Consider the following 21121-nt stretch of genomic DNA (forward strand, 5'->3'; position numbering starts at 1 on the left):
GCATCAGTTGGTATATTGAAAATGTAAAGTAAAACTTTATAAACATTTGATTGTAAAGAAACAAAATATAAATATGAATATTACTCTTTATATACAAATGTATGTAAGTGTGTGTGACTATAAAAAAGATGTGGTATGATTGCCATCTGAGACATGACTCTCCACAAGAGACCAAATGACACAGAAGTTAACAACTATAGGTCACCGTACAGCCTTCAACAATGAGCAAAGCCCATACCGCATAGTCAGCTATAAATGGCCCCGAAATGACAAATGTAAAACAATTCAAATGAGAAAACTAACAGCCTAACTTATGTAAAAAAAATAAATGAAAAACAAATATTTAACACATAAACAAACAACAACTACTGAATTACAGGCTCCTGACTTTGAACAGGCACATACATACAGAATGTGGCAGTGTTAATAAAATTGAGAATGGAAATGGGGAATGTATCAAAGAGACAACAACCCGACCATTGAAAAAACAACAGCAGAAGGTCACCAACAGGTCTTCAATGCAACGAGAAAATCCCGCACCCGGAGGCGTCCTTCAGCTGGCCATTAAACAAATATACACCAGTTCAGTGATAATGAACGCCATACTAATATCCAAATTGTACACAAGAAACTAAAATTAAAATAATACAAGACTAACAAATTCAGAGGCTCCTGACTTGGGACAGAGGCAAAAATGCGGCGGGGTGAAACATGTTTATGAGATCTCAACCCTCCCCCTATACCTCTAGCCAATGTAGAAAAGTAAACGCATAACAATACGTACATTTAAAATTCAATTCAAGATAAGTCCGAGTCTGATGTCAGAAGACATGTTAGCGGACGCCCAATCCTCCCCCTGACCTGTGACAGTACAACATAAGAATAACTATAAAAATCTGTAGTACCATGAGAGACAAGGGCTGTATAGCCAGTCAAGGTCGTTAAAAACTTCCATTTGTTGAGACAAGAAAAGTTTTGTATAGTCATGATAGTTTTAGAATGTTCCCTTTTCATTAACATTCTATTTAATTAATACATCTTAATCTTATATGGCATGTTTACGGCCTAGCCAAGATCAGATGTGCATTTCATATTGGGTCTATGTTATAGGCTTGTAAAGACAAGAAGATAAACTTTACATAAGTAATACATCTTTGAACTGAAGAAGAGGATGTAGGGTTTCACAATGAATATCAAATATCATGTATAGGTGTTACCGTTTTGAAAAAAAACCACTAAAATACACGCTGAAAATGGGCAAAATTACACGTTATGTTGTTTCATTTAAAATTTACCTTTTTTTATCAATTGATAGTTAATAATTGAACTTAATTTGAACTACATTATTGGTTCACTGTTATAGACAATTTATTCTTCTTTCTTTTACTGGTTGTTGCAACAAAAAATCTTCAGTGGTTACAAAGTTATGATAAAAAGTTGAATACTATGCGCTCGTTATGCAATTTTGTACTTTTGTTTTTAGCTTGCTCAGTGTAGTGATAAAAGAGAAAAATAAATTAAATTTATGCTATTATGTCTTTTATTTTCTCTTCTAGTATATACATTATCAGAAACTACCTCATTTATCAAAATTGCAGTACCCTAGCTGGAGATATATGCCATCAAAGTTGGATATACAAATAAAGTGAAAAAATGTCTTGTCCGTAGACATGCATTCCCTAGTAAACTGGAAGCATAATTACATTTATGTTGCATTGCTAAGTTCCTGTTCTTTTGTAGATATGAAAACACTACTAACATTTTTTTCTACCATCTATTAATAGAGGAAAAAATTCAAAAATATGTCAGAATGTCTTGTCCGTAGACACATGTCTTGTCCGTAGACATGTCTTTTTATCAATATTGCTTGGCTTTATGGGTCTTAATTAGTCCTATGTGTTGTTTAAACTTAGAAATATCTTATTTTTAATAAATGAATGGTAATTTAAGTGTTCTCAATTTTTGTAAAATGACTTTACGGGAGTGGATTTTAAAAAGTGTCAGATTATCAGTCATAAAAAGCATACCTTATTTTACTTCAATATTGTTTATTCCAGTTGATGCATACCTTGAAAGATTAACTAAATCAAATGAAGAAAAAGTATTTCTCTCTCTCTAACTTTATCTTTTGCATTTCAGTATTAACAGCAGATGAGGAAGTGTCTACGGACAAGACACTTGTACATAACAAGTATTAAATTCAATTATTTGTCTGCTATGGAACTTAAATCTTATTTATAGGTGATAAAAGTTATCTATTCAAATTAAAACTCAGTATTTTCAACATGAATATAGTCACAATTAATTCTAACAGATTTTTTTTTTAACGGAAATTGTCTTGTCCGTAGACATTACCACAATATATTTGTATCCAATTTCCTTGATTTCAGCCTAATTTGATAGGTAAAATGTATGTTATTCTTTTAAGAGAACACATTCAACTATGTCAAAATTGAGTTTTAATAATAGTTTGATTGTTTTAAACAGTCAGATATATGTATTTCAGTTAAAAGAATGTGTCTTCAGTTTGGCTTAATCAATAAATTATTGAGATATGTAAAGAATTATGGGTACATTTTTGTATTTTCCAAAATTTAAAAAACAGAGCTTAAAATTTAAATAGTAACTTTTAATCTTAACTTTAACAATCATCTTTGAAAGCATTTAATTGAATATCAATAAAATGTCTTGTCCGTAGACATTATCAAAATGTATGTGTTTCCATTTTCCTCGAAGTTAAGCATCATTTGATAGATAAACCTGATAAAATGTATGGTTTTTTTTTAAGAGAACACTTTCAGCTGTATCAAAATTAGGTTTTAATAATGCATTTCATTAAATATGAATACAATGTCTTGTCCGTAGACAAAACATATAAATTGTATTGATAAGTTTGATTGTTTATTGTAAGAATACGCATCAAGTTATTTTAATGTTCTATACACCAAAAGAAAGGGTTTTTTTGGAAGTTTTGTTATTTATAGATAATTTTAGATACAGTTTTATCAGATAAGATTAATGATCAAAGAAAGCTACTGTTGTTTGAAATAACTGAGTTAAACATGTTCTTGTCATTTTTTTTTCAATTAAAATGTTTGATATTCAATAATTCTAAACATATTTTGTTGTCTTTGTCATTGACCAAAAATCTGACACTGGTGACCATGTCTTGAAGCCAACCATTAAAGAAAATTATACAGTTTTTAAACACCATTTATTTAATAAAAATATTAAATATTTCTTCCAAAAACTGCATGTAATTATATAAATGCTTCCAGTGTTAGCCTAACGATAGCAATTTTTCATAATTTAAACCATTTTTGAACCAAAATATCAAAAGAGTTTTTCCCTGAGGTGATACTCATTTTTGACCTCATGTGAAACACAAAATGCACATCTGATCTTGGCTAGGCCGATAGTGAATGCTTATAAATAAAAATAAACAACAACCTTCTAACAATTATTCTACATGACTAAAATAAAAACATTATTTTTATTTGAGAAATTTCAAAGAAAATAATTATGTCAGATTAAGTACTGTAAATACCTGTATGTATAAAAGTAAAGTAAATTCATCATGTATATTGATTGTTGTTAAACCACATTATTCAGTATCCTTACTGCCTCGTGTGCAATGGCAAGTGGTTAAACTATCTTTAAATGGCAATAAACTGGCTGTATAATGCCAAAAAAAAACTATCACCGCTGATTTCCAATCAAAACTAAACCAAAAGTTGTCCATGCAAGGGAAATAACTCTGTATACACATAAAGGAGGGTTATTTATAAAAAATAATTTTGATATGAACACAGCTATCTAGATTTATTTATTGGACCTAATTATTTAATTAATATATTAAACTTAATAAAAAAGTACATTTTATGGCTGTATAAAGTTCCCTTGTATTTTTTTGAAACAAATGTAACTTTCAAACCCTTGTTTGTACCTCAAATATTTCATCGTATTCCCAAAAATTATAATATACAGAATCATGTATATTCATATAATATCTATCAAAAGCAATCAGAACCTTCTGAGACTTAACAAGTTAATAAAAGACCGTAATTGGAGGTCACCCAAAGATTTTATTTTTACACACATCTGGGTACAATTATTTAGGGTAATTTGGAGTTATCTCCCATTGGTTTGCCATACCTATATCCTGTCATAATTTTGTCGATGACGATGTCTTGAAAGTACAAATTATGTCAATTTAGGTATGAGGTCCGTGAGATCCCAAAAAACTTTCGCACCTTACCCTTTCCTTATCCTGCTGTATATTTCAGATGTTGATGGGTCTAGGAGATGGTGTTCACTCTGGCCCTGAAGTCCTAATCCCTGCTGACCTGGCCGCTTGAACTTTTGACGCATACAAGAATCACTTTTCCATTGTGGCGTCAGATATTTTGTTTTATGACATCAGATTTTTACGGGAACCTGTGTGATATTCAGAAAATTGGCGGACAAATAGCAATAAGATGTATTGTATCTGCTAACTGTCACTATACACCTTATCGCTATTTGTCTGCCATAACTGGATGGCTGGATATCACCTAGGCTCCTGTAAAATTTTGATGTCAAAAGTTCAAGCAGCTGGGTCAGCCGGGATTAGAGATAAGGTGTATTTGCAGGGGATTTCCCCTATGGAGCATTGGAGGTAGTCCAAATAATTATGACATCTTGAAAGGTGTGAAAGAAAAAAATATAATAGCCTTTCAAGATGTCATAATTATTTGGACTACTATGGAGGATCATGGATGCTCCTAATTGGAAATCTTGATATAACAATTTTGCCCACAACTTGAAACAAAACAATCAATTTTAAATTTGGTATAGCATTTTAAAATTTATATATATCAGTATATGGAGAAGTATGGTTCTCCATAAGACACATAGAAGCATCCTCGATGCATGAAAATCTAGCTGGACACTTCATTTTTATGCAGTTAAGTTGCATTATGCGAGCACCCTAGATTTGTGTTCCATCCAATAAATGCTGAAATACTTGCCATTGTTATTATCTAGCTGGATACTATGTTAATTATATATAACTAATTAAGCACTTTTTTAATACTTTTTATTCTGGATTACAAAAAATATGACCAGAAAAACCTTAAATGATCGTCAAATCATCCAAAAGTTTTGAAGTTACACATAGGGAGTAGTGCTCATTAGTAATCCTAGTGTAGTTTATTATGACCTGTGCTTTTGGCTTAGATGTCAAAGAACAATTGTATGAAATATTTAATCGCCGAAAATCTCTTAAGACAAGTACAAACAATGTAGTTTAGATTTCCCAAATGGCAAAAGTCGTAGGAATATTGTTTGTCATCGACATCAATACGAGTACAACCAGTGTTCTCCCCAGGCCGTTTTAGCGTCGCGGTACCGCTACGCTATAATTTTTCACCGTGATGCTATAATAATTCCCGCAACACTATAATTATTTTGAAGATGCTATTTTACTTGTCCTCAATTTTGAACTTTCATCTATTATCGATTATGATCATAAAAATTATATCACCTTTAATTGTAATCCCTTTAAGTCGGACACTAAAGGCAATTAAGAGATTAAATAGCCAGGTGTTAATTGCCCTCATGGTGATAACTGTTTGGATGCGAATATCCCAAGCTGACACTTGTGACATAACTAATACCACGTGTCTGCAATCACCAATTTCGACATGGAAAAATGCAATCACAAAACAATTCGAAATCTACGTTTTGTATTACGAAATTTCAAAGATTGAAACGATTTTTTTTTTAAAAGGTCGTTTATTTGTGCAACTCTCCAAAGAATATTTTCTTTCTTTTCCGGTAATACGAGAGGGAGGATTTTGGTTTTGAGCTAAAATAAGTTTTATACTTCTTGAAGAAGTAATCATAATTGGCTTAAGTTTATGTTTAATCCATTTAATGCATTAAAAGCGTCTTATTCATTCTCAATCTCTTGTCAAACAATGTTTATTCTCGGACTCATTTTCGTAATTTTTTCTACGGCCGCCATTGCACATTTTTGTGTTAACTACGGATCGGAACCGGACCAGATATGACAAAAATCCGCATTTTCACGATAATGACAACAGATGGACAGTAGACAGAAAAAATATATCAATGGAGAAAACTATGCATTAACAGACTATTTGTTAGATAACTTTGTTAAAAATACATATCATTTTGATGTAAAGATTAGAAACAATTGGGACTAATTCATTGAGTGCCATGAAACAATGAATTTCATAAACATGATAAAAAAACGTTTTTAAATTGATTTTTTTTTGCTACTTTTGCTGCTTTATCTTTACTTTATATAATATAAAAATAGTTAATTTTGTGTACTAGATATTTAGTTTTGTATATATACAGGTTGCACTATAATGAACCATTCATTCATTTGACTTATTGTTGGGTAACTGAAACCACATATTTATTTTTATTTGGCACAAGAGGAAAACAATAATTCTGTAACTATAAATGAATAAAGAAAACATAAACTGAACACAACTGTTTTTGTGGTTATAATATAATTGTATTCTCAGTAAAGAATTGAACAATATAAACTAAAACATAAAAAGGAAATAGAGCATTAACGCGACGCGACAAATGACATTAAAAAAAAAAATACAGTTAATTTTTTTTACGCAAAATGTGATGCTATCCAAAATTTCTGTGGAGAACACTGGTACAACGTCAGTAGTCTATTATATAATAAGTTCAACTGTTCATGCTGTTGGCGGCAATTTCAAATAAGAAGATGAAATTTTCATATCTTTAAAATTTGGAGGCAGGGTTGCAAATTAACGGTGGGCCGAGGTACGCGACCTTCCACTTTTGCACACGGAAATTCGACTTGGTTTCTAGCTATGCCCGACGGAGTCACCTTCAAATTGAAAGAAAATAAGAAATTACTTTGCAAACCTTTTCACCAAAGTCTCCAAATAAACGATTTAAAAACTTATTTTCATCATTATATGGGGACGAAGTCACCAATAACAGTAGAAAAATCAATAAAAAAAAAAATTTTTAAATCGGGGGAAAAATTTTCCCAAAATTTTCATTGTACTAATGAACTAAAAATCTTTCAAACTTTTTTATGTCGTGTTTTGGATTCCTGCTTCTGCGCAGAAATCTACAATTTTCCGGTCTTGTTTGCATGAAACTTTGAGTAAAATATATATTTATCAGTCTAGTATAAAATAGGAAGGAACGCAATACCAATTTCATTTTTAAAAATTCCTTGATATGAAAAAACGTTACCTAATTATAGCGTTTCTTTGTTTACATTGTATACATGTATGACTTCATAAAGTCACAACTGAAATCCCTAACAACAGAACCAAAATTGGAAACGTTACGGAATTTCTGTTTTGAAATTAAGATATGTTTGAATTAAAAAAAAAATCATACAGACTTCGTCCCCTTCCACAGGTAATGCCTGCCTCATATTAATTCATGACAGCAAGTACATTTTGTTCAACCGCTAGCTTTATACAGAAAATTGCCGACAAATAATATGTAAATTCGAGTAAAATCGTATCTGATTGACAACAACGACACTGTAAACACAATAAAATGGCTGCCATGAAGACAACATTTTACAATATCGGATCCGATTCTGGAAGTGGATAAGGGTAATTCCGGGTTTTGCGATCAACTACAAAAAAATCCAGACAGGTGACAAAATACATCTGGGTCAAGATCTTTAATTGTTTTTACATAGGTGGTAATTGTAACGTTTTTTCCTGTAGCTCAGTCCATATCGTAAACTTGGATATGTATGATAGCTCGTTTCGAAGCTATGACATTTTCACATATGTGGTTAAATTTTTGGGGTACGAAGTGAGATTACTTTTTCCGTAAATTAGCATACCCCGAACATCCTTTTGTGATGCGGCTCCTTGTAGTAAAATATCCCCTTTTTAACACAATAAGTTCTTTGAAAATTTAATACTTTGAACACATTTAATAGCTCCATAGTTTTTACACATTTATTCTATGTTCCTCTACTTTTCTAATCACCACAAATGGTTAAGTTCAGTCGTTTGTAAATAATAGAAACATGTCCAATATCACTACACAGAGATTTTTTCTTTACACATGACTTTTGAGTTCCTCATTTCGAGGCGCATTAGGAATGTTGTCCCATCTATGTATAGTAAATGAATATAAACACTAGTAGTAGAATTGAAAACCAAAAGATATAATTATGTTAAAGAAAGAAACAGCAAAAAATATTTTATACAGACACTCAAAATTACTTTTTGACAAATTTTAATGTCAAAATCCAATACAATGTGACATTTGGGAACAGTATATCTAACAATATATATGTTCATGGTCACAGTATGAATTTTCTTTATCAGTGATAAATGATGATAATGCATGAGAGATGCTTTTAAAGTGTAAACAAATTACTGCAATTTTAAAGGGGTATTTTGTCTCAATTTGAAGGGTCAATTAAAGTACCTGGAAGTTTCTTACTTTATTTTCACAAATAATGCAACTAAATTATATTATACCTGAACGTAAGCAAATCATATGATATATAAGTGGTGTCCTTAGGCCACTCTAAGCCCTACTGTTTGATAACTTGGAAACGGTCGAGATCCCCACCCCTAAACCATATATTCAAGTATAGGACAATATAATAAATCAAATAAAATATAGGGGGAGTCCCTGGAGTCACCCACCCCCTTCTGTTTGAGAACTTGGAAACGGTCAAGATCCCCACCGCTAAACCATGTATATTCATGTTTGTGACAATATGAAAAATCAAATGAAATATATGGAGACTCGCCCAGGGTCACCCCACCCCTCCTGTTTTAGAATTTGAAAACGGCCCAGATGTCTAACCCTAAACCATATATATTCATGGATGGGACAATATAACAAATCAGATGAAATAAAGTGGGAGTCACTTGGGTCACCCCACACCCTCCTGTTCGAGAATTTGAAAACTGTTGAGATCCCCACCCCTTAACCATATATTTTCATGTGTGGGACAATATAACAATTCAAATGAAATATAGGGGGAGTCCCTCGGTTCACTGTATGCCCTCCTGTTTGAGAGCTTGGAAATGGTCAAGATCCTCACCCCTAAACCATATATACTCATGTATGGGACAATATAACAAATCAAATGAAATATAGGGAAGTCCCTGTGGTGACCCCACCTCTCCTGTTTGAGAACTTGGAAACGGTTGAGATCCCAACACTGAAACAATATATATTAATGTATGGGCCAATATAACTAATTAAATGAAATATAGGGGGAGTCCCTGGGGTCTCCCTACCCCCTCCTGTTTGAGAACTTGAAAACTGATGAGATCCCAACCCTAAACCATATATATTCATGTATAGGACAATATAACAAATAAAATGAAATTTAGGGGAAGTCCCTAGGGTCACCCTACCCCTTCCTGTTTGAGAACTTGAAAACTGTTGAGATCCCCACCCCTAAACTATATATATTCATGTATGAGACAAAATAACAAATCATTTACATTTTATATGGGCAGGTTAGTCAGACCTCACCTTTGATCCCTGTAGTAGTGAAGATTTGTCCTATTCGTATCTCATAACTTTTGTACTAACTGCGTTTTCTGTCCAGGGAAACTAGTTCATTCATACTATAACATGTTCATAATAAGTCAACTTGTACTACTTGCAGTCAACTTAACCCAATATAAACTACCAAGTAGAACAACTGCAATCATTGTGAACTTGTACCATTTTATTTTTTGCACCATAAAAAATATATATTGATACATGTATATGCATTGCTTTTTAAACCTTGATAACATATAAATTATTTGCCTTAAAAATTAATTCATTAGATAAACATAGATGTACTATATACATATATATGAATGTTTAATGTTGAAGCAACATTGTCACAGTTTTCATAATTACATTTGCCTTGGTTTTTATGCCCCACCTACGATAGTAGAGGGGCATTATGTTTTCTGGTCTGTAAGTCTGTGCGTCCGTTCGTCTGGATTCAGGTTAAAGTTTTTGGTCAAGGTAGTTTTTGATGAAGTAGAAATCCAATCAACTTTAAACTTAGTACACATGTTCCCCATGATATGATCTTTCTAATTTTAGTGCCAAATTAAAGTTTTGACCCCAATTAATCACGGTCCACTGAACATAAAAAATGATAGTGCGAAGTTCAGGTTAAAGTTTTTGGTCAAGGTAGTTTTTGATGAAGTTGAAGTGCAATCAACTTGAAACTAAGTACACATGTTCCCTATGATATGATCTTTCTAATTTAAATGCCAAATTAAAATTTTTAACCCCAATTTCACGGTCCACTGAACATGAAAAATGATACTGCGAGTGGGGCATCCGTGTACTATGGACACATTCTTGTTGGTTAACTGCCTTCAGCGCTTACAGCGCTTTGATTGAAACCTGCGAGTCCCTGGGATACGTCTTCATTGTATTGTATCCCTCCAGTCCCAAACACATTGTTTTGCCTAGAAGATTCATGATTGTCGACATTGTTAAGGCAAGAATCCAAATTGGAAAGATGTTGAAAAATTTAAAGCCATAGATCAATATTTTTGATGATTGATAATTTTCTTTTTAATTAAGTGTTTTTCATCCTAAAATATGATAATTCTGTTCAAACTGATTAATAAATATGTAATGAAATATTGTATCATTTCAAATTCTCAAACAAAATTTACTTTTTGTTTCAATCGATCTGTAGAAGATGTTCATCGCGTGAAAGTATTCACGCTTTTCAAATACCCCTAAATTTTTTTTAATTTAAATTGATGAGTATTTCATTACTGTTGCTACTATATGACTATGCCTAAAAAAGATCATACATGTAGAACAGTGCAAATAGTCCGACTCACCATTTCTAAAAGTGATGAGTTCAAGGACCTGTCAGTGTTCCAGCTAGGATTTGAAAAGGGCAGGGTGCCAATCATGAAAAAGGGCATTTAAAGCATGATATGCTAGTATGAAAAGGGCATGTTTTAATAAAGATATTAATCAATCATTGTGTTTATTCATTGAATTACTGATTATATATATATATATATATATATGTATATACAAGATCAACATCATATAAGCCCATATAAAACTCTATTTTTCAAGCACCTTGTCGGACAAGTTTTCAAAGCATGCATTGGTTGGCACAGTTAAGTAAAGCCTTTATATGCAGTATGTCTTGAAAGGTGTCCTGGTTCATTCTGTTTCTATGGTCACACTTTACAAGTTTAACCTAGGAAAGACCTTTTCTACCTGCTGTGCTTAAAGGCAATACAGCCTATGGTCGTGGGGTACACCTACCCAGATTTCTCCATAATAATCCAAGTGTCTGAGGCTTTTCCCATGGTCTGGTTGATGTGATTTGAATAGGTGAGGTCTTTCTGATGGGAAGTCCAAGGTATTTCCCACTACCTATTGTTTCAAGTGTGTCAAAATGGAGCGAGTAAGATGTCTGGTGTTGTTGGCATCATCCTAAGACACAGATGACTGCATATTTCTGGGTGGAAACACATTTGCCACTCCTTTCCTATTCTTCCAACGAGGAAAGATGTTTCTGAAGCAAGTCATCATCTTTTGGTTGCAAACAAAAATAAAAAATTAAATAGAAATTAATTTACCCGACCATGCAAAACATAATATAACCATCCAATGTATATCCAAACTACTTTTAAATTTAAATTGATCAATTAAGCAAGTGGACCAAAAAGTTAAGCCACACTGCCTTAGGGAGTTAGCACATGAAATATCACCTACATGTATTCGTGCCTCATATATAGACAATAATAGTGCATTGACTTGACATATCAACAATATAAGGACAAATGAAGGATGAGGCTTAGAAACGGGGAAATGTGAGGCTGTGCCAAGCTATTTCCCGTTTCGGGCCGAATCCTTGTATCGTTGATATGTCAAGTCAATGCACTATTATTGTCTTTATACTGCAATCTAAAAAAAACATTTTCAATTGTTGTTTAATGCGTTAAGGTTATTTATTTGATTTAAATATTTGGGGAAATCCCCTTTAAAAAGGCCTCATAGCATGCTCACAGAGAAATTTTCAACACAATGAAATGTACATTTACCTGTTGAAACCCACACTCGATGGTGATCGAAATCATTTGAGTATGGACTAAAATATCAACCATAAGCATAACAAATTAATGATTTATAGGTTGCAAACAAAAAATATTAATAAATGAAATATGTTTTTCCAATAATTGCAAAAGAAACAAGGTTGAGTCGTTCCACGCATCGTTGTTTGCATTGGAAACAAGAACAGGTTGAAGAGGTCGTATGAATAATTAAATGTTATTTCGGCAACTTCTATTTAAATATTCATGAGGAAAAGTGATATCGGGTCAGTGACTGTATATGACATAGAAATATACAGTCCACGCATTTTGACTGCTCAAATAGAACGAGTGCAGTATAAATCAGAAATCATTAGACACTGGTGAAGTCCCCACTGACACATGTCTCCCTCATAATGGTCAGATATTTTTGTTATTGTTCAAAAGGCCATTTGATAACTAATATTTATTATATAATCTGATAATCTGGCACATACATGTAGTACAGTCAGGTGTACTACTTGTACTTGTAAGTAATTTTTAATCACTTGAAGAAGTAAAAAAAAATATACTTATATAAGTTTAAATAATCTCCCCTTAATTTTCTAAAAGATTCACTTGTATAATATACAGTATTTAAAAACACATTTCAGTAAATCCAAATCAATTATACAGGGTGGATAAGGCGGCTTAATATGAAAAAAAATTTTGAATTGATTATTGAAAGTGTAATTTGACGTTCATGAACAAAGAATGATTCTTTGGCTTCTACAGTCTGTTTTAGCTACATTTAATTTAAATACACAATAAATAATAGGTCACTTAATTTATAAAATACTGATAAATGGGCAAAGATATTCGAATTTTTCAAGAAATATTCCAAAATCAACTTCTTATACACTAGAGATGTCTTGGAATTTTAGAGTTACTCCCCCTGTCTATTGCAACTTTTTAACTTAGATGCACTTTTTGTCTTATAATGAAGTCTAATTAACTCTAATTGGATATTTTCTTATTCTATGTTAATAATTAATTTGAAAAGATTATCTTAGAGTAATATATATACTGAATTGGCTGTATGACATGTAAACTAATTAAAACATTTCACCTTTTTGAAGGACTTATTTTGAAATTATATATTAACTTCCAACACAATCAATAATTACACATGAGAATACATACTGGGTGTATAAACCTTATGTATGTGAACTTTTGGGGATCCTGCACAATGCAGGATTAATATATATTTCAAGTCAGCAAACAAATATCCAATATTTATACACTAGGATATGAGAAGACCTCATTTTGTGTGTCACTTCTCTTCCTTCCACAATTAATTAAGCATCAACCCTCTGTGTCCTATAGACCTGGTACCATGCCTACACACATTTGTCATCCACGCTTATGATTATTCAGTTTGGGTTAATTTGGGACGAAATCAAAAATAAAGGTGACCATATTTTGTTTATAAGTCATACGCAAGACTTCCGTTTAGAACTGTTTTAAAATTTAACATAATTTTCATAAGGACTCTGGGACAGGACAATAATTTTCACGTTTTTCTGTATAATCATACACTGACATACATATATACTATGAATAAAGTGTATTTGCTATTTACTATCAATTCCAAGTTTACTATCCACGGCAGTCAACTACATTATATATATGCATTATTTTACATGTACATACACACACATATAAGAATTGCGGTTTTTATCCAACGCAATCATACATGTATGTTTGAACGTTGTTTTCAATTTAGACTTGTTTATATTTTTTCTTTTTGGCTTGTATTATATTTTCTTTGGGTTTATATGATCTGTTCATCCTATTTCGACTCTTTAAAATTCAAGTCTATTCTAAATTGAGGTAAATAATATGGCCAATACCGTTCGATCCCCCTAACATCACTGAAGGGACATTAATTGACGATATCTGGATATGGTGTACGAATTTTTTCACCTCATGTTTGTGGTATATCATCTTTTCCACAAGTTTATTGTTTTCTGTATGGCATTAAACTAATATTGAGATCCAATTGTCACTTTTGGCCTTGAAGTCATAAACCTTTAGAGTCAGTTTTTTGTACTCATACTCCAAAATCGACCAATCAAAATGCATGATTTCATGTTTCAAGCATAATTTTTATGCTCCAAGCACTGAGCAAAGTTTTATGACTTCAACCCCTCATGATCAATTTATTTGGGAATTGCCTATGGCAGTCAGCAGGGTTTAAGAACATCCGTTGATCGACCTGTTAGTTTATATCTGATGATGGCGTTTCTTTGTTTACATTGAAAATGACGTCACAACTAAAATCCCTAACAACAGGACCAACATCGGAAACATTACAGTATTTTAATTTCTTTTTTAACAGATTTTGAAGTTAAATATAAAAAAGAAGATGTGGTATGATTGCCAATAAGACAACTCTCCACAAGAGACCAAAATGACGCAGAAATTAACAACTATAGGTCACCTAGTCATAGTCAGCAATGTTTGAATTAAAAAAAAATAAGGAAAATATAGGCTTCGTCCTCTTTCACAGGTAACGCCTGTCTCAAGTTATAATTATATCTCATCCCTATCTACTCTTCATATATATTAATCAGTTAAGGCCAAATAAAATAGTATGTGTGGTTCCAGTTACATCTGAAAAAAAGCTAGGGTGGGTAGGTAGGTAATTAGGGATTTTTTATGCCCCACCTACAATAGTAGAGGGGCATTATGTTTTCTTGTCTGTGCGTCCTTCCTTCTGTCCGTCCGTCCGTCCGTTCGTCCCACTTCAGGTTAAAGTTTTTGATCAAGGTAGTTTTTGATGAAGCTGAAGTCCAATCAACTTAAAACTTAGTACACATGTTCCTTATGATATGATCTTTCTTATTTTAAAACAAAATTTGACTTTTGACACCATTTTCATGGTCCACTGAACATAGAAATTAAAAGTGTGAGTTTCAGGTTAAAGTTTTTGGTCAAGGTAGTTTTTGATGAAGCTGAAGTCCAATCAACTTGAAACTTAGTACACATGTTCCTTATGATATGATCTTTCTTATTTTAAAACAAAATAAGACTTTTGACACCATTTTCATGGTCCACTGAACATAGAAATTAAAAGTGTGAGTTTCAGGTTAAAGTTTTTGGTCAAGGTAGTTTTTGATGAAGCTGAAGTCCAATCAACTTGAAACTTAATACACATGTTTCTTATGATATGATCTTTCATATTTTTAAATCAAATTAGACTTTTGACACCATTTTCATGGTCCACTGAACATAGAAATTAAAAGTGTGAGTTTCAGGTTAAAGTTTTAGGTCAAGGTTGTTTTTGATGAAGTTAAAGTCCAATCAACTTGAAACTTAATACACATGTTTCTTATGATATGATCTTTCATATTTTTAAATCAAATTAGACTTTTGACACCATTTTCATGGTCCACTGAACATAGAAATTAAAAGTGTGAGTTTCAGGTTAAAGTTTTAGGTCAAGATAGTTTTTGATAAAGTTAAAGTCCAATCAACTTGAAACTTAGTACACATGTTCCTTATTAGTTGGTCTTGTTACTTTTAAGGCCAAATTAGATTTTTTACCCAATTTCACGGTCCATTGAACATGGAAAATGATAATGCGAGTGGGGCATCAGTGTACTTTGGACACATTCTTGTTTTGTTTTTGTTTTTTTACATTGAGTCTATCATTCTATGGAAGCAACATTCTGACTTTAACAGTGCTTAATGAAAAATGACAATAAAATTTTCAGGGTATGCTATTTTTAAGACGAAAAAGTAGGGAAGGTAGGGTTACTGGAACCACACATATATTTTTATTTGGCCTAAATTGCAAATGGTGCTTTAAAAGAATATACACAAAAAAACCTTAGTGTCTTTTAACTTGCAATTGACATATATCTTATTCCACTAGGATTCACAGTAGCCTTAATTTTTGAAAGGGGATATTATATGGGCTGCAATTGATAGAAACGGACCTTATGCAAATCAGTATCAATACATCTGGTTTCCTATTTTGGGTGGAAAACATCCCAATGTCATTGTTTGAAAATTAAACTGTTATAAGACTATTACAAAATGTTTCTCTTGTTTTGTATTTGATTGTTCCAAAATCAACCAAAAAATGTTCCAAAATCAATCAAAGTCTTTTACATAAAACAGCATACATGCACTTGTATAAGGTCGATTTCTATCCAACGCAGCTCATATTATGAAAGAACTAATAAATTTATATGTTATTTTAATTTTTAATTTCAGATCATAGAGTGCCTGACAAGATGGATGACAGCCTCAATGAACCAGAGTATATTGTACGCCTTGCTGAGGAGTTGATAACAGTTATTGATAATGAAAAGATTGAAAATACTTTACTTGACAATATCGTTAAAGAATGGCAGAAAATATTAGAAATTAGAGAAATACAAAAGGCACAGACAAAACAAGTATTTCAAGGTAACCACTTAATTTTTTAAGGTCAGAAACATGTGAAATAAGCCTTCTTTTTTTTTTAAAGTAATCTTTACTATACTTTAACATAGGATTTTATTGCATACGAAATTAATACATGTATTTTCTTTCCAATTTTGTTTGAAATAATTATATGAAATTTTTAAGTATAGAAAGTGTTGTATAGTAATATTCAAAACCAGCCGATCATAAAACTAGGCATGTCAGAGAATCAGACCATTTGCGAATGTTAATATAAATTTATGTAATTCGAGCATATTTTTTCAGTAAATCATTTCTGTTGAATTTTGGAGGTGACATGTTATCTTACAGACTTATCTTCTAATCCAGCCTCTGTCTAGAACAAAATTGTGCATATATTGTATTTATGACTTGAGCTTACATGTATTATCATCACTACATGTATGCATAGGACATTTGCCAGTGAATGTTATGTACGTAAAATTTTAATCTGGCTTTTTTTCAAATTATATTTTTAACAAATTTAAAATAAAAGATAACCAATGATGTAACATGGTTTATGCCATGGTTTACTGTAACAAAAAAAAAACTTTGTAACTTTAGAAGTTATTCAAATGGAGTCTGCAGAGGAAGCCAACTACCAGAAAAGCCAAACAGCATGCCAACATCTAAACCAAGAAGGGCAGAGTTTAGAGCAGTTAGTTTCTCAACAGAAAGAAGGACTGGCTAATGTTGTATCAACATGTGAAAGATTACAACAAAATTTGGAAGCATGTCAACAAGAATCACAAAAATTGGAGCTGGAAAGACAGGAAGTTGAAAAACAGAAGAAAATATCAATACCAAAAACAAGGTACTTTAGACTACAGAAAATATCAATACCAAAATCAAGGTACTTTAGACTATAGAAAATATCAATACCAAAATCAATGTATTTTGGACCATAGACAGACATACTGTAAATATTTTACTTGCTTGCTGCTGAGTTCTAGCTCATACTTTATTCACTGTAGAGTTTCTGTAGATTAATGCGATAAGATTGCCAATGAGACAACTTTCCATCCAAGTCACCAAGTCACAATGTACATCTTACAACACAGAGCCTTGGGTCACACGGAACAGCAAGCTATAAAGCGCCCCAAAAATGACTAGTGTAAATCCATTCAAATAGAAAAACCAGCAGTCTAAAATATCAATAAAAAAAATGAGAAATGAGAAACATGTATGAACCACATCCACAAACAACAACAACTGAAGAACAGATTCCTGACTCAGGAAAGGTGCAAACAAATGTAGATTCACTTATTTTTGTTGGTTATCAATTTTCATGGATTTAGAAAAAAATGTATTTTATAAGAATATTTGAATTCATGGTTTTGCCAAAATCTGCATACAAAACAAAAGGAAATTGAACACTTAAATTATTCTGGTATAGTACCAAAACCATGAAAAATGGTTCTCAAAGAATAATATTGAATCCAGAGCATTTCCAATATCATTGCAATAACCTGGGATGTATATAATGCTCTTTCCAGAATTGTGTGTTTATGCATCATTTTGGAAGGCATTAACCTCTATTCAGTTCTTATTTGATCTATGGTCTCAAAGGAAAAAGTGGTCATTTACATGAATGTGGGTGCCATCATGGCCATTAGGCCAAAGAAAAGTGTTGTGTGGTTCCAGTTACCTGACTGACCCTTATTTGAAATGCAATATTTATTTTTTTATCACATAAAATTGATACTTGATTTTGGGTATAATTCCCATTTTATATGAGGATCTGTGCCAACCTTTATATATGATGCTGTATGTTGTTACTTGAAAAAAAAACTGTGCCTATGTTGATATAGCATCCTGTTAAACAAGGAGATTTGAAAAACCATCTTCTTGTTTCTAAATTTTATAGTATCACATTGCACTACCTATAAGAAAATCAATTCAGATAGCATCACGCTCAAGAAATATAGCATCACATTACCATGATGTTAGAAGGCCATGGGGAGAGCACTGCATAAAAAAAATATCGCTATTTTAAAATATGATTAATCTTTACAGACATGACATCACACTGTACAAGTTAATTACCAACCTACACTGGCAGTTGGACACACCACAGAACGAACTAAAAGGCTGTATCCTTGTTTTTACAAAAATTTTTTCATTGTCTACTCTTATTAATGTTAAAAGTGGCAAAAATCATTGAATTGTGGGTATATTTATTTTTGTAGGTACTAATTTTTATGGCTAGAGGGAAAATGGCATGTTCATGGATATTTGAATTTCATCTTTTTGCAACGTTTGCATACAAGCCTTTACAAATTTGAACTTTATTGAACATTTTAAAAATTCATGGTTCACCTAACCAAAGAAGTCCATGATAATTGGCATTCTTTAAATTACAAGAAGTCTACAGCAAGTAATGCTGGGATAAGATACCTCATTGCATTTCAATTAAACAAAATTATATTTACTTCAAAAGCAATGCTGGATTCCTAGGGGTTCAATTTAAATTTTCTTTTACTTTCACTAACTTGTATCTTATTCAAAATTTATAGAAATGAGGAAGACAAGAATACCCTTAACAAAAATATTCTTAATTTTTGTCTCGTCTGCAAAGGAAATTAAAGAAGGTGAGACGTATAGGGAATACAATCCAGTATGGCATATTCTATTTGTATAAAGCTTCATATTTCAGAATGTAGAAATACTGGATGCATCATACCTTGTATGCAGATACATGTACTAAATTGTACAAAGTTTCCATATGTCCATTTTCATTGACCTTATTTTCATGCTTGAATTTTTTTTTACAAAATTTGTAAACAAGTAAACAGATATCTATATTTGGTACATATGTTCCTCCCAATGTTTACATGTCCCTCATGTAGGGTTCACCACCTGACCTCTACCACATGGATCAGTGATCAAGGTTAAAGTTATGTTGTCATGTCCGTATCTGAGATACTGTAAGCAAAAGGTCAACTTTAATTGGGTTATGAAATAATTATAAGGTGTAAATATTTTTGTTGTATGGAATGATTTGAAGGTATACATATCTGACTGATAGGTTTCATCTAACCTTGACCTCAATTTCATGGGAAGAACCAGTACAAAAATTAGTTCACTGATTTTCTTCAACATTTTTTTATATGTATTCTGTGTTAATATGTTTCCTTAACATTGCAATCAGATGTATGTGGAAATACTGAAGTAAAACCTTTCACCTTCAACAAGGAACAAGTGTCAAAATATGACATAGTGAACTCATTATGGGACATGATAGAAGAGGACTGGTGACCAAATTTAGGCTATAACAATTTTTTTTTTACTTTTAAACAGAAATATAAAACTTTGCCATGGAATATATGCTGTCATGTGGACAATTTTCATTAACTTTATTTATTGAAGAAATACACATTTATACTGATGGGTTGAAGGTGTATGAACAATACAAATATTAATGTAACAATGCAGAAAATTTTAAAATATTTAAAGATTATTATGTACCAGTAGTTAAGAAATTTTAAGAAAGTAATAATGTTTATGTAGGGGTGATGTTTACCCTCCTAGGTGTTAACAACTTTTGAATGAATGAAACAGCAAATTTTATCATACAAAATGTAAAAGTAATTGTAATCTATCTTTAAAAGTTGATTTTGTAAATCCTGGATGAATATTATTTTTCTTTTATTCAAATTTAATGTAAAGACTTATTCATTTCACATGTTTAAAAATATTGGTTTTGATGTTCAATATCACTAACTTACAATGTAACCCATATATCCTTTTTATACGCCCGTCAAAATTTTGACGGGACATATTATGGTATACAAATGTCCGGCATCTGTCGGGCGTAAACATGTTGCACCGTAACTTGAAAAGGACTTATCCAAATTTCATGAACTTAATATAGTTGTTTCTTATATTGGTCAAATGATCTGTATACCTTTTGGTGAAAATAAGATTGAAACTTGGAGTTACGGCACTTTGTAACTAAAACAGGGGTGTGTTTTTTTCACATGTCGCACTGTATCTCAAAAACGATTTTAGATTATTGCTTAAAACTGTACACACTTCTTTGTTTTATTAATCTTAAGATCTGTATACTTTTTGGTGATGATTCAAAATTTGTCACATGTCCCGCTGTATCTCAAAAACAATATATGGTTATTGCTTAAAACTTTCTCAGAAGCTATTTATGATTATAGCATAAAACTTCCACAAAAGACGATGGGCTTATCATGCGCTCATGGCGCAGCTGTTTATTCTTCAATGTATTATACATGAAAACAGAGTAACTTGTTTTAAGATTTTTGTGCTATAAGTTTGTAAGCTTCTTTTCTATGTGGTCTTTTTTTTTTTATACAAATGCAGAGAAATTTCAACCATGCAGGAAGTAGCCCCTCTGTACAGACATTTTTATATGTTTAGTTTGCATGCCATGTTAGTTATACATAAATGACATGTAATCTTAAGTTTTTAATAGTGAATTTTGAAAATTGAAACTGCTAACATTTTCAGAGTGTGCTTTTCATACTAAAGCCTTATGTACACTTTGTTGTGTTTATATGAAAACAATGCATTGTTGTGTCATGCTATCAGGTTATTTA

General features: G+C 31.9%; 1 protein-coding gene across 1 annotated transcript; it reads left to right on the forward strand.

Annotated features, from left to right (window-relative positions):
* Positions 1-4194: 4194 nt before the first annotated feature.
* Positions 4195-20599, forward strand: LOC143045046 (kinetochore protein Spc24-like). The gene is made up of 5 exons (XM_076217336.1): positions 4195-4217; positions 16341-16535; positions 17115-17364; positions 18567-18643; positions 19702-20599. Exons 2-5 carry the CDS (start codon positions 16361-16363, stop codon positions 19806-19808), a joined length of 609 nt encoding a protein of 202 aa, XP_076073451.1. The 5' UTR covers positions 4195-4217; positions 16341-16360; the 3' UTR covers positions 19809-20599.
* The last annotated feature ends 522 nt before the right edge of the window (positions 20600-21121 follow it).

This window comes from Mytilus galloprovincialis, chromosome 9 (genome assembly GCF_965363235.1).
Source record: "Mytilus galloprovincialis chromosome 9, xbMytGall1.hap1.1, whole genome shotgun sequence".
NCBI lineage: Eukaryota > Metazoa > Mollusca > Bivalvia > Mytilida > Mytilidae > Mytilus > Mytilus galloprovincialis.